The sequence below is a fragment of the Astyanax mexicanus genome, chromosome 4, assembly GCF_023375975.1.
Source record: "Astyanax mexicanus isolate ESR-SI-001 chromosome 4, AstMex3_surface, whole genome shotgun sequence".
Lineage (NCBI taxonomy): Eukaryota > Metazoa > Chordata > Actinopteri > Characiformes > Acestrorhamphidae > Astyanax > Astyanax mexicanus.
The window spans coordinates 8,110,800-8,125,453 of NC_064411.1; the positions used below are offsets into that span (position 1 = coordinate 8,110,800).

General features: G+C 34.2%; 2 protein-coding genes across 2 annotated transcripts in view; both read left to right on the forward strand.

The window, feature by feature from the left end:
• LOC125801381 (zinc finger protein 239-like) overlaps positions 1-14,654 on the forward strand; it is a 120,502-nt gene that overhangs the window by 65,968 nt on the left and 39,880 nt on the right. The window lies entirely within an intron of this gene.
• Positions 94-4,883, forward strand: LOC125801336 (zinc finger protein 239-like). Its single transcript, XM_049477892.1, has one exon. It carries the CDS (start codon positions 807-809, stop codon positions 1,794-1,796), a length of 990 nt encoding a protein of 329 aa, XP_049333849.1. The 5' UTR covers positions 94-806; the 3' UTR covers positions 1,797-4,883.

A 14,654-nucleotide genomic window follows, 5' to 3' on the forward strand; every position in this document is an offset into this window, starting at 1 on the left:
ATATTTGGGTGAGTAAAAAAAATATCTGCCGTTGCTTTAAGATTTATCCTGAGGTAAGTGTTTAATAACTTTAGTTATTAGTAAACAGAGCTCACGAGCACAGCACGCTAGACGTGATGCGGTATGCTGACTCCAGAGCGTGTCCCGAACGCGCTGCCTCATAATATCCTTTATGGGTGAAAATGCTGCCGAACAAGGGAGTCATTGCCTTTAAAGGCAATGACTACCTAGGCAGCTGTCTTCGGATTGGACCGCACCTTATATCTTAACAAAATGCAATAATGCAAACACTGTATGTAAAATGCCATTGTTTACAATGCACTTATAGCTAACCGGAAATGAAAATGCCGGTATAGATGAAGGCGAAAGTCTTACGTGCATAGAGCCTATTACAGTATATTAGAAAAAAAACGTGATTGAGAGTTGTCTGTTTTGCCATTGAAACCCATGGGGATGGGTGGAGTTACACAGCTTTCTGCAGCCGAACAGCAGGGGGTGCCCGACCTGTGGTGGCTTCACTTTTGAGAGATGATGCTCTGTCCAGCTATACACAGTCTATGGTTTAACTGATTTAGGCAGTTCTGTTCCGTTAAATGACTTGCTTTTATTTTAATATTCACTGGCATTTTTGTCTTTTCCAGAAATGAAAATATTCTCCTGAAATTCACCACCAACAACCAGGATATTTATCAAAAGATCAAAGTTAAACTGCTGAAAGAGGGGAAGCACAAGCCATCCTGAAGAATCTGGAGAACACACAAAAATAGTTTGCTACATTTAACAGACAAATAAAGCCAAGTCCCGACATGGAGAAACATCAGCACTCTGTCAAGAGTTTTACTAAACAGAGTAATCTCAAAAAACATCAGCGCATTCACACAGGAGAGAAACCGTATCACTGCTCAGACTGTGGGAAGAGTTTTACTGAACAGAGTACTCTCAAACTCCACCAGCGCATTCACACAGGAGAGAAACCGTATCACTGCTCAGACTGTGGGAAGAATTTTAATCAACAGAGTACTTTCAAAACACATCAGCGCATTCACACAGGAGAGAAACCGTACCACTGCTCAGACTGTGGGAAGAGTTTTAATCAACAGGGTCATCTCAAACTGCACCAGCGCATTCACACAGGAGAGAAACCGTATCACTGCTCAGACTGTGGGAAGATTTTTACTACCCAGAGTGAACTTAAACAACACCAGCGCATTCACACAGGAGAGAAACCATATTACTGCTCAGACTGTGGGAAGAGTTTTAATCAACAGGGTCATCTCAAACTGCACCAGCGCATTCACACAGGAGAGAAACCGTACCACTGCTCAGACTGTGGGAAGAGTTTTAATCAACAGAGTACTCTCAAAAAACATCAGCGCATTCACACAGGAGAGAAACCGTATCACTGCTCAGACTGTGGGAGGAGTTTTAATCAACAGAGTAATCTCAAAATACACCAGCGCATTCACACAGGAGTAAAACCATATTACTGTTCAGACTGTGGGAAGAGTTTTACTACCCAGAGTGATTTTAAAATACACCAGCGCATTCACACAGAAGAGAAACCGTATCACTGTTCAGATTGTGAGAAGAGTTTTGCTACACACTTAAAAATCATCAGCGCATTCACACAGGAGAGAAAACTGTCCCAAATTTGTTCCACGGCAATAAAAAGCTTTCAGACAGAACACCTTATCCTACACAAATGTTTCACTCTGTCACTTGGGACACGTTCCACCAGAAATAAACATGAACTGAATTTAACAATGGATTTTACAGGTTCAGCAAAAAGAATCTGATCCAGATGATGTTTATTGAAATTAATGTTATGTTTTCTCGTACGTTTGATATTCCAGGACATTCACTCGTTGATGTACTTTTACTCTTTTCTAATATATATTTATATATATATATGTATATGTAATGCTGAAACTATTTTTCCAGTAAACTTTCATACATTTTAAATTCTAAGCTCTGACTCATTGGTCATCATTTCGTGTTCATAACACTAACTTTACCAAGTGCAGATGCGGTCACTGCACTGCCGTGCCGACTGCAACCGAGTGTATTTGCTGTCAGGAGGCTAACGTGGACCATTTGCTCAGAGATCTTCCCTGCAGAACCCTGAGCAGAACTTTTCAGATGCTTGTCTGAGAGCCAGAATTTTTGGAGGTGTCTATTCTCTCTCTATGTGAGGTCCATGCAGAAACCCTTCAGCCCGTCAACAGCAGGTATTGCCATCCCATAAACTAGCCTGTTTATATACATTTAAATATTTAGCATGTAAAGTTCAAAATTCATTAAGACTGATTGTTGATAAACCGTTCAGTTTGTAAGTTAAAAGGCTTGCTGGGTAGCTAGCTTTATTTAGCTAGTGTAAGCTAGCATTGGCTAGCTATCTTAAAAAGGCTAGCATTAGCTATTTAGCTCACTAACTTAGCAGGCTAAGTAGCTAATGCTAGCTTTGTTATCTGTTAACTGTCAGCTGTGTGTCGTTTGGCTCATTCCGTGCAGCTCACAGCTGCTGCTTTTATAGTAACTCCAGTCGGACGGTCTGTACATCCCAGCTGTTCAGAGTTAAAATTAAAAAGGAGGAAAAAAGCCTCGGACTTCAGCTTATTTGTCCAGCGAACGACTAAATTAATGCTCTTGACTCAAAAACCCTTTCCTCCATAGTCTTCGTGTAGAAAATGCTCGCTACTAACCCTAGCATTGTGGCTAACCCTATAAAATTATACTACACCCAGTATTGCTACACCCAGGGGCAATACAAAGGTGCCCTCTTTGCATCTATTTTTGGTTTGGCTTTTATTATCCATTAAGGAACCAGTGTGGGCTAATAGTTATTTATATGTTAGGTGTTGGAGAACCAACCTCGAGACGTCACTTACAGCGCTGGAACAAGATGGCGCTACACTTACTTAAAAAATGACGTTTAGATTGCTTATTATTTTAACTCAGTTTCACTGACAACTGTTAAAACTCATCTTGTGAATTATATTAAATATTGAAGTGTTTCATGTCCACTTTAATATTAGCTAATGTAGCTAACTAAGACATTCCAAACTGAAAAAAGTAGATAAAGTTAGCTAAAGTAGATAACTAAAATATTCCACACTGAAATAATGTAGTTAACATTAGCTAGCTAGCTAAATCATTCCACACTGAAACATAGTTGACATTACCAAACATTAGCTAACCAAGCTATCTAAAACATTCCACACTGAAATTAAGCAGTTAAAATTACCTAAAGTAGCTAACTCAAACATTCCACACTGAAATAAAGTAGTTAACATTAGCTAACCTAGCTAACTAAAACATTCCACACTAAAATAATGTAGTTAACATTAGCTAACCTAGCTAGCTAAAACATTCCACACTGAAATTAAGCAGTTAAAATTACCTAAAGTAGCTAACTCAAACATTCCACACTGAAATAGAGTAGTTAACATTAGCTAACCTAGCTAGCTAAAACATCCCACACTGGAAAAAAAGGGGGTTAAAATTACCTAAAGTACCTAGCTGAAAGAGTACACACTGAAATAAAGTTGTTAATATTAGCTAACCTAGCTAGCTATAAAGATTCCACACTGAAATTAAGCAGTTAAAATTACCTAAAGTAGCTAACTCAAACATTCCACACTAAAATAAAGTAGTTAACATTAGCTAACCTAGCTAACTAAAACATTCCACACTAAAATAATGTAGTTAACATTAGCTAACCTAGCTAGCTAAAACATTCCACACTGAAATTAAGCAGTTAAAATTACCTAAAGTAGCTAACTCAAACATTCCACACTAAAATAATGTAGTTAACATTAGCTAACCTAGCTAACTAAATCTTTCCACTTTGAAATGAAGTAAAAATAAGCTAACGTAGCTAGCTAAAACATTCCACACTGAAACACGGTTAACATTAGCTAACATAGCTAGCTAAATTATTCCACTCTTAAATAAAGTAGTTAACATTGGTTAACCTAGCTAGCTAAAAAATTGCTAATCTAGCTAGGTAAGTCATTCCACACTGAAATAAAGTAGTTAACATTAGCTAACATAGCTTGCTAAATAATTCCACACTTAAATACAGTAGTTAAGCTAACCTAACTAGCTAAATCTTTCCACTTTGAAATGAAGTAAACATTGGCTAACCTAGCTAGCTGAAACATTCCACACTGATATATAGTTAATATTAGTAAACCTAGCTAGCTAGATCGTTCCACTTTCAAATAAATTAAACATTAGCTAACCAAGCTAACTAAATCATTCCACACTGAAATAGAGTAGTTAACATTAGCTAACCTAGCTAGCTAAACAATTCCACTCTGAAATAAAGTATTTAACATTAGTTAACCTAGCTATCTAAATCTTTACAGTTTGAAATGAAGTAAACATTAGCTAACCTAGCTAGCTAAATTTTCCACTTTTAAATAAATTAGACATTTAGCTAACCTAGCTAATTACAACATTCCACACTGAAATAAAGTGGTTACATTTAGCTAACCTAGCTAGCTAAAACATTCCACACTGAAATAAAATATTTTCTAAGAACATCTCAGTAAGACAGGTTATTGTTAGTTGTTAAGGTTGTCTGTCAGTTTAAAGTGGAGTTTGCTAGCAACCATTTTCTGATTATCACCACTTAGTATCTGCAGGTCCCCATTAACAATTAATTAAATTAATAAGTAATACCAACAAATTACACTTCTTACTAGTTGTTTCTAAGTTGATTTCTGCTCGCAGTCCTTATTAATTACTTTAATACTTAATTGTTTTAAGACATATTAAAAACAAGTTAATACATTTTTACACCCAGTTACAATGACTAGTATGAAGTCCTTTTTCATGAAGCAATGTTTACCCAGCTATTAAAACACTCACTGATGTTATTCGCTCCTGCACAGTCACAAAGCCTTTTGCAGATCTGATCTGAGAAGCTTTGTCTCAACGCTTGATGGACAGACTATGTTTGCTGCCTTTTCCACATTTTTTTTATCTTTCAGGCATGTTGCATGTCCTGTAAATGTCAGTGTTGGCATTTATGTATGCTTTCTCATTTTTAATCTATATGATTTTTAAACATATAGGTCTGATCCAGGGTCACTTTTCCCTCATTTCCCTCTGTCAGGTATAAAGTAAACACTGACGACTCATCCCTCAGTGCACAGAGGGGATTAGTTGTGAGATCAGCTGACACTGTCTCTTCGAAAGTGAAGGATACTGCAGTTGTTTGGGTCACTTTCGCAACACATTTTAGGTGAATGTAACATCCTCTCTGGTAGGGCGAAGCTCTTCCAAAGTTTTGTTCCATCTAAAAAAATAAATAAATGCATAGCCACAATCATAATCTCTTCATTATAATTCAGGTATAAAACAGATCTATAAACTAATTTTGACTAGTCTTGTTAGCAGGATCATTAATGTTGTTTTTAATAGTAATATGTTTCCATTGATTTACATGAAATCTCACTTACATAATTCTCATTTTTACTACTGAAAATTCAATTCAATTAGTATTATTTAGAAATCCCTTACAGAAGTGTGGAATTTTACTAGTAAAAAAGTGATTATAGACAAGGGAAGTTTAATGTAAATCAGATAACTCCGTGTAGATATCTATATTTTATTTCTCCATATAAAAAATACAGTTTTTTTCTAGTGAAAAATAATTTTAGAGATATTTGATATCAGATGAATAAACATTTGTATAATCAGAATTTATAATTAATATGGGTTGAGATGGATTGGATTGATTTGTACTAATAAAACATATTAAATAATATTAGATAACTGTAACTGGAGTTTTTACTGTTTTCCCATTTAAATCCATTTTTCATACAACCGCTTGCAAATTTAAAAATACAATATAGCCATGTAAAGCCGTTTTAGCCTAAAGCCACACCAGCGATACAACTCTGGTTTCAGATATTACCTCATATCCTCAATGTAGTTCTGACTTACCATTGATTTACATTGGATTTTACTTTTTTTTTTTTACTGGAAAAACTCCAGTTACACATATATACAATGACTTTGAATTACAATTTCTACTAATAAAAATATATTTTTACTTTGATCTTATTTTAATATATTTTTAATTTATTATCATTAGTGTAAAATACAATTTACCAATCTAAATTCCAAAATTTCGTAAATATAATAATAATAATAATAATAATAATAATAATAATAATAATAATAACAAGGCTAATGATTTACATGGAAATAGATTCTCTTTTATCTACAATTACATTATTACTAGTAGCAATTGAATTTGCAGATATTTTGAAGGAAATTGTAATTGGTAAAACCCCAGTTATAAATAGGAAAAATATTATTAACACTAAAACCTGAACTATACATACCCAAAATTAAATTAAAAAAAAATATGGCACTAGGTAGAATTATAGTGAATAAATCTGTAACTGGAGTTCTTACTAATAAAAATACTAGACTTCAGAATAACTGAATGGGTATTTAATCCCTTTTTCCCCACAAGAAAGGCAACAAATTGTCCTGACAAATGATTGTCCAGCGATTTACACTATTTATTCTATAGTCAAACTTTAGTTTTAGTTGATTTGAGTGTAGTATAGTGTAATCCACAGTGTAATTAATGTAAAACATGGAGCAAGATAACTACAAGATACATTAAACATTAAAAGCGCTACATTCAAATGCAAATATGAGAACAATAAAATTATTTGCTTCCAATGTGTATTATATGTATTAAAAAATAACAATTTAAATAACAAATACTAAACTCTGAAAATAAAATTGATAGACCATTCATTTAATGCAATCCAAAATATCTATATATTTAATCGAAACACTGATTTATTTTTAGGGGCATCCCTTGGTAAACTGGGCATGAAGGAGTTTGCTCAGAGATCTTTATCTTGTTCACAGTGGATGGCTCTGACCCTGCTGCACTTTTGTTGCATGAGCCCCCTTCATCTGCAAGATGCAGTAATGAGACCGGTTACATTTTGATTTTTTGTAATTTTTAGTAAATGTTGTTTAATTTGAATGTTTTAAACATTCCAATTTAATGTGACATTGTATTCACTGAACTTTTCATATAATATAAAATATGAATATAAAACATTAAAATATTATTTGAAAGGGAGAATTATAAAATGAACTTTACACTAAAAATATTATTTGAAAGGGAGAATTATACAATTAGAATTGTTTCTGCTACACAAATTCTGCAGCTGCAGCCTGCTGACTGTTAAAATATAAGTATATATTATAATGTCTATGGAGTTAGAATAAAAGTTCTGAAACTTTTATGGTTGTTTTGTCCATATAGTGAAACTGATCTAGGTACTTTTGGATAATTTACCTGCTTTTATTTTAATGTACAATTCATTCATTTTTGTTTTTTCCAGAAATAAAAATATTCCAGGTTTTCTCCAGAAATTCATCACTACCAACAACCAGGATAATTAACAAAAAGCAAAGTTAAACTGCTGAAAGAGTTGAAGCACAAGCCGTCCTGAAGAATCTCCAGAACACGCAGAAATCGTTTGCCACATTAAACAGACAAATGAAGTCCCGACATGGAGAAACATCAGCACTCTGTCAAGAGTTTTACTAAACAGAGTGATCTCAAAAAACACCAGCGCATTCACACAGGAGAGAAACCACATCACTGCTCAGACTGTGGGAAGAGTTTTACTAAACAGAGTGATCTCAAAACACACCAGTGCGTTCACACAGGAGAGAAACCACATCACTGCTCAGACTGTGGGAAGAGTTTTACTAAACAGAGTGATCTCAAAACACACCAGTGCATTCACACAGGAGAGAAAACTATCCCAAATCTTTTCCGCTGCAATTAAAAGTGCAAATCGTAAATCTTTCAGACAGAACACCTTATCCTACACAAATGTTTCACTTTGTCACTTGGGACACGTTCCACCAGAAACAAACATGAACTGAATTTAACAATGGATTTTACAGGTTCAGCAAAATGAATCTGATCCAGGGATGACGTTTATTAAATTCCTTGTTATGTCTTCTTGTATGTTTGATATTCCAGGACATTCTCATACCTGTCAAGTCTCCCGTTTTGGCCGGGAAACTACCGTATTTTACTCCTCTTTCCCGCCGTCCTCCCGTATTAGTATTTTCCCGTAAATTTCCCGTATTTTATTAAAATAAAAAAATATATATTATTGAGGATACAGGGCACTGACCGCGCTGTGTCTCTTAACCAATCGTGGAGCCGGTTCAAGGAGAAAGTCCCGCCTTTCAGGAGAAACAGCCAATCAGCTTGCAAGGAGGGTCAGTGTGGGGAAGCCCCGCCCTCCTCGCTGTGAGTTCAGGCAGCTAGTTGGAGCTGCTGATGTTAAAACATACATGCAGCGATTTTTCTAAAAGAAAGGTAACGGTAGTCTAATCATGGAAACTGTGATGAGATTTTTCTGATAGCTGCTTAAAAATACTCCGAAATAAAACACACAGATTAAACCTTTTAAAATAAAAAAAATTACAGCTTGTGACTCAGTTTAACTAGAAATGTGGAGAGGACCGACATTAACTGAACTGATCAGGGGTGGAGTGATCAAAAGGAAGAAGTATTAATTAAAATTTATTGTGTAGGCCCCTTAGGACTAATTTTTACTGATGGAATATATCTGGTCCATGTCCTTTTAGTAAAAGCTCATAATACCATTTTTAGGTAACCAACCATTTTGCAGAATTTGTGCACTCTTTGTTCAATTATAAATCCATTAAATGAATAAAAAATATATCATATAAAAGAGTGCATTTATTACAAAAAAGACATGAAATCTTAAATTTAAAAAAAGATATAGAAAATGGTTTTTAATTTGGCTGTATTAAAAGAATGACATATGTAGGAATGTCCACAACATGTTCAGATTCTGATAATCTAATTGTAGTGTGTAAGTGGTTCACTTGTGGTTATTTTAGATTTTTTGTAAACCTGTTTTAAAATGTAAGAGATACTGAACCTTCGTTGGGCTGGTGGGACGGCTTTAAGCGGACAGAGGAAAATATCCCTTATTTTTAAATCTAAAACTTGACAGGTATGCATTCTTCGTGAGACAGAGCTCAGATTTTAAGGTAGTTACGGTAAGAGTTCTGTACTGAAGAAGGGAAGGTCGTTCGAGCGAGGGCACTGCCAGTGTTTGCTCCAGATGTTAGAATTGCATAACTTAAGCCTTAAAATTTAGATGTCGTAGTTGTCAGGAGTAGAGTAGCATTCTTAGCTTACAATTAATAGTTTAGAATCAAACCTTCAGCGCTTATGACTAGAAGGATTTGAAAGCATTTAATCTCTTTTCTATGCAGAATTGATTATTTTCCATTCATTTCTGGTATCTCTATGGAAGCCATCCACAGTTTGTTTACTTCAGTTTGTACCTCAGTGTAGCATAGCTTAGCCTAAAGCTATTAACCACCAGGCCCACCCATATGAAAGGATAAGGGGAAAACACTAAGCCACTCCAGAGAGTGCTCCCAAAAGTGAGACCCAGAGCTACAGAGAGACGACACTGTGCCGGGTACTGTCATGTAGACCAGAGAGGAGCATCCAGACCCGCAGAGAGACCAAAAAATCCTTTCCAGAGTTTAAATAAAACACTCCAGCTGTAGTTCCCATACTGAAATCAACCCAAATCAGGCTTGTGTAGCGCAGTAAGGTTGCGGACTCATTCACTCCCTCTGCTGGTGTTCTCCTTGGTCTATGGTTCAGTCTGATTAAAAATCTGTTACCAAAGAGGGATATAGAGGTATATTTGGTTGTTGTGTTACTCAAGCTATATACTCTTATCCTTTTCTTATTGGATATCATATCTTGCTTAATGTTTTTTTTTTTTGTGATTTTCAAAGTTTCTAAGAACATTCAAATTATTTAGTTTCCTCTTCTTTTTTTCCAGTACCAACTATTATGTTTGTATTGCTTCACCTCTACATTTACTTATATGCCTGTGTTTCAATAAAAAAATACTTTTATATTGAAATATCCGCCCAAGAAATGGTTGATAACCTCACTGTGACCCTGATGGATCTTCAGAATGTCTTATGTTATTATTGTGTAAGTACTAACAGGCACCCAAATGAGAATTCCAATAATGGACTTGGGTAAAGTAAAAAAAACATCCGGTTACTGCCAGCCTACCGAGATACAGAGCTTTTAGCAGATGCTCCCAACAGGTTTACAATGCTAGTAAGTTAGTAATCTCTATTTGTATAGCACTTTTCCAGAGCAACTCACAAAGTGTTTTACAGATTACAGCAGTGGTGTGCAGTAAGGCCCTTCTAATTATAGTTATTTTAAACTATGAGCAAATATTTTATGAATTAACTAAAATAAAAAACAGCAACTAATAAAAGCATTAGTCTGTGTTTTTCAGTGGCTATGGGACTCTTATCTGACTGACAGCAGTTCTAACCAATCAAAGCTTTTTAAAATGACTTCTGCCTGTCTGTCTGAGTGACCCTTCTTCTGATTTTGTGAAGGTTGTAGTAATGAGTCTTTAGCAAAGTCGCAGGACAATCTAACCAATCAGATTCATGATTTTCACTACGGGGGTGGGGCCATGGCTGTCAAACCCCTTTTCAGTGTTCTAATGGAAGGGGCTATGCGTTGCTTAGTGTAAAATAGTGTTCAATAGTTAGCTAACTATAATGGAACTGCAACGGTAAATGAGACAAATATTATGTCATATCACATTAAAAAAAACTTTTTAAAGGCTGCCCTTCAATGTGAAACTTATTCACAGTAATAGGCTGCCTGACTGGTGAGTTTTTGTGTGTACTTAATGTTTTGGCTGACCTGGCATCTTGACCACCTCTGTTTGCCTAGTCCTGTAAATAAACCTGTTTACTAATCAGCGCTCGTCTCCTCGGGTCCTGGTATTCGTCACACATTTACTCCTTATATTAAATAATCAATGCTTCACTTTGTGATGGTCACCATGCCTATTCAAAATTTACCATGCAAGTTAACACTGTTAAAAAATTTAATTAAAAAATTTAATTAACTAACATTTAGTTAGGTTAGCTAACATTTACTTTATTTCAGTGTGGAATGTTTTAGTTAGCTAGGTTAGCTAACGTTAACTACTTTATTTCAGTGTGGAATGATTTAGCTAGCTAGGTTAGCTAATGTTAACTACTTTATTTGAGTGTGGAATGTTTTAGCTAGCTAGGTTACTACATTATTTCAGTGTGGAATGTTTTAGCTAGCTAGGTTAGCTAATGTTAACTACTTTATTTAAGTGTGGAATGTTTTAGCTAGCTAGGTTACTACTTTATTTCAGTGTGGAATGTTTTAGCTAGCTAGGTTAGCTAATGTTAACTACTTTATTTCAGTGTGGAATGTTTTAGCTAGCTAGGTTAGCTAATGTTAACTACTTTATTTCAGTGTGGAATGTTTTAGCTAGCTAGGTTAGCTAATGTTAACTACTTTATTTCAGTGTGGAATGTTTTAGCTAGCTAGGTTAGCTAATGTTAACTACTTTATTTCAGTGTGGAATGTTTTAGCTAGCTAGGTTAGCTAATATTAACTGCTTTATTTCAGTGTGGAATGTTTTAGCTAGCTAGGTTAGCTAATGTTAACTACTTTATTTCAGTGTGGAATGTTTTAGCTAGCTAGGTTAGCTAATGTTAACTACTTTATTTCAGTGTGGAATGTTTTAGCTAGCTAGGTTAGCTAATGTTAACTACTTTATTTCAGTGTGGAATATTTAAGCTAGTTAAGCTAGAGGGTTTAGAAAGATAATGTTAACTGATATGCATTTAATTTAAAACAAATCAAAAGAAAAGAACTGTGGAATTTTGATTAATGAATTACCTATACATCAGAAAATTTTACTTTTCTTTGGAGACAAATATTATTAAGATCATAAATGAGGACACATACACAAACTTCATACTGCAGACTTTACAGGACCTGATGGTCACAATGGGAACTATTTAAATAAAGGAAATGAAAACAAGGTCCTATCCTAAGAATAGGTAACATACTATATCTTGTACCATTTATTTTCCATTTTTAAGTGTAAACAGTTAAGTTTGTTTGATTTATTTATCTATCACAGTGTGTTTTGGTAAACAGCTTTAAGTTTAATTTACATCTGGAGCAGCAAACGCATGTTCTATCATTTCCTGCTTCAGAAAAGATAAATATTAAAGATAATTGCCACTGTTTAATAGTCATTGTCCTACTTAATGAATGTAAATAAAAAGGAATAAACAGTTTCAAAAAGTCAAAAAGTGCTTTTAATATGATTGCACAAAACTGCATAAGAAATACCATTTAACATGAATTAACCACTCACAAATCTTGGTGAATTGCTTTTTTGCAACTGCAGATTGCTAGCTTAACCATCATTAATCCATATAATCTCAGAACACAAACGTTAATCACTGGGGGGGATGGACAGCATATAAAAATCTATGTACTTACGACAATATCTGGTTTCATTTTCTATTAAAAAATATAAAATCTTGAGTCATTCTTTTTCTCTATGATTAACTATAATTTTACACCAAACCCCACTCTGTATGAACAAAATTTAAACAATGAATAATGCAATTTTAAAAAATGGAATTTCATTTTAAAAGATAACAGGGCTTCCTAGTGAACTTTCTGAAAGTATTTAACGTAGCACATTATTTAAAAGTCAACAAATATTAAATAAAAATAAAAAAACATTCTAAAGAAATTAAGCATATCCTATTCAAGTTCTCCCAGAAAACTACTGCAATAACAAATGTGCTGGCATTCTTAAAAGAGTTGAGGGGAAACATTCTGATATTATTCAACACAGAACTAATTATTATTATTATTTTAATAATTATATTTCAATCATGTATTTGTGCATTACCTTTCTGTAGTTCTGTGAGGAATAATAATAATAAAAAAAATTATATAACTTTTTCAAATTGTGACTGTAGAGCCACTGCAAAACAGACCAAAGCATTTGTAATTGCAACAATGACCTTGGAGATCTGGTGTATTTTCTGAAAGAAAGAAAAGGGCATGGCTGCTGTGGCAGCAGGTCAAGGTTAAATATAAAAATATACCAGAATGGTAAGTGCAATTCCAATTGGTTAGTCTAATGTGCAGGGAAATGTTAAATTACACATTTTAGTGTGTATTATGATATAAATTAACTGCAGAAAATATTTTAGCAACCAGAAAAAAAACAGTTGTTGCTGCTACTGGTGGTGATGTCAATCACTGCCTACAGCCTTCAGTGTTGGCTGCTCGTTTTATAGCCTACATTTTTTGCTAATTTATATTACCTGTAAGAAAATATTGGTAGTATAGTTGTCTATATCCATTCACTTTTTGCATCATTAAATGAACCAAACATTTATACTATTTATATTGAACCAATATGATCACATATGTGAATTGATGTAACTATGGAATTTTAGATATACTTCAAAGTAACTTCATCTAAAGTACCTGGGCATCATTAATACTAATACTAAAATATTAAAACTAATAATTTGTTATTCATGGGTTCCTTTATTAACATTTCTTTTCGATTTACTTTTTTTTTTTTACATAACTATTTATTTCTGCATTTATTTATTTCTGTATTCATTTATTTCCCAATTTATTTATTTCGTTTTTTCCTTGTCCTTATATGATAATGAAGGGGGCGTGTTTTTCACGTACAGGCTGAGCAATCAAGCCCAGAGAGGGAGGAGCTGAAATGTCGGAGTTAAGTTCAGTATTGGATCTGCTCTCCTCAGAGAAATGGATTATAGTCTGTATTACGATCTAAATGATCTTTATTATATAATCTCCCACGTTACCATAGTAACCGCCAAATGGGCAAAACATGTACAATCCATATATGGTATCTGACATCGATCAACCAATAGGAACATCCACCCTCCTCATTCGTAACACCTAAACTTATATCTTTGCTTGTTTCTGGTTGCACTTAAACCACAAAGTGGACATTTAGGTGAAAATTAAATAAATAAAAACTAGTTGTTAACCATTTCTTTATCATCTTTAATCAGATTTTTAGTAGGGGAAAAAAATCCACTTACATTTTTTTGTTTTTTTATTTTTAATCGAAGATTTTTTTTTTGTGGCCATATTGCCCAGCTCTAGTTTAAACATTTATTTAATTGTTTTTTAATTATTGTCCTGTAGTTCCCACAAGTTTATCCATATTTTAGAATCACCTTGCGCATTTACAAGTGTGTCTTTTCAAGGATGTTATTCGATTTTTTACATACAATTTAATGCCAGTCCATGATCTTTGGTGAAGTGTATGTGGTTCTGCATCCAGGCACCGCAAACAATCTCTCTTACCGGGAAATCATATATTTTTCAACAGCTTTTACCTCGGCTTCGTTCTATTTTTGCGGCAGTGCTAAAGGTAAGACTATGTAAAATATGTACGTAATGGCCACATGGGTAGCAGCTTTCACCCTTCAACAATATCTTGTTACACCAATGTCCACCCTAATATAAGTTCTAAAATTAAATGACAAATACGACAAAAATTACATCAGTTATCATTTTGCTGATATATTTTTGATATGGAATTGACAGCAAAATAGTTGGCTAAGAAAGCCAGAAGAATAAATGGCTGAGAAGAAACTTAACAGCAAAGGAGAAGGACCATGAAATTGCACTAGTTAAGATGTTA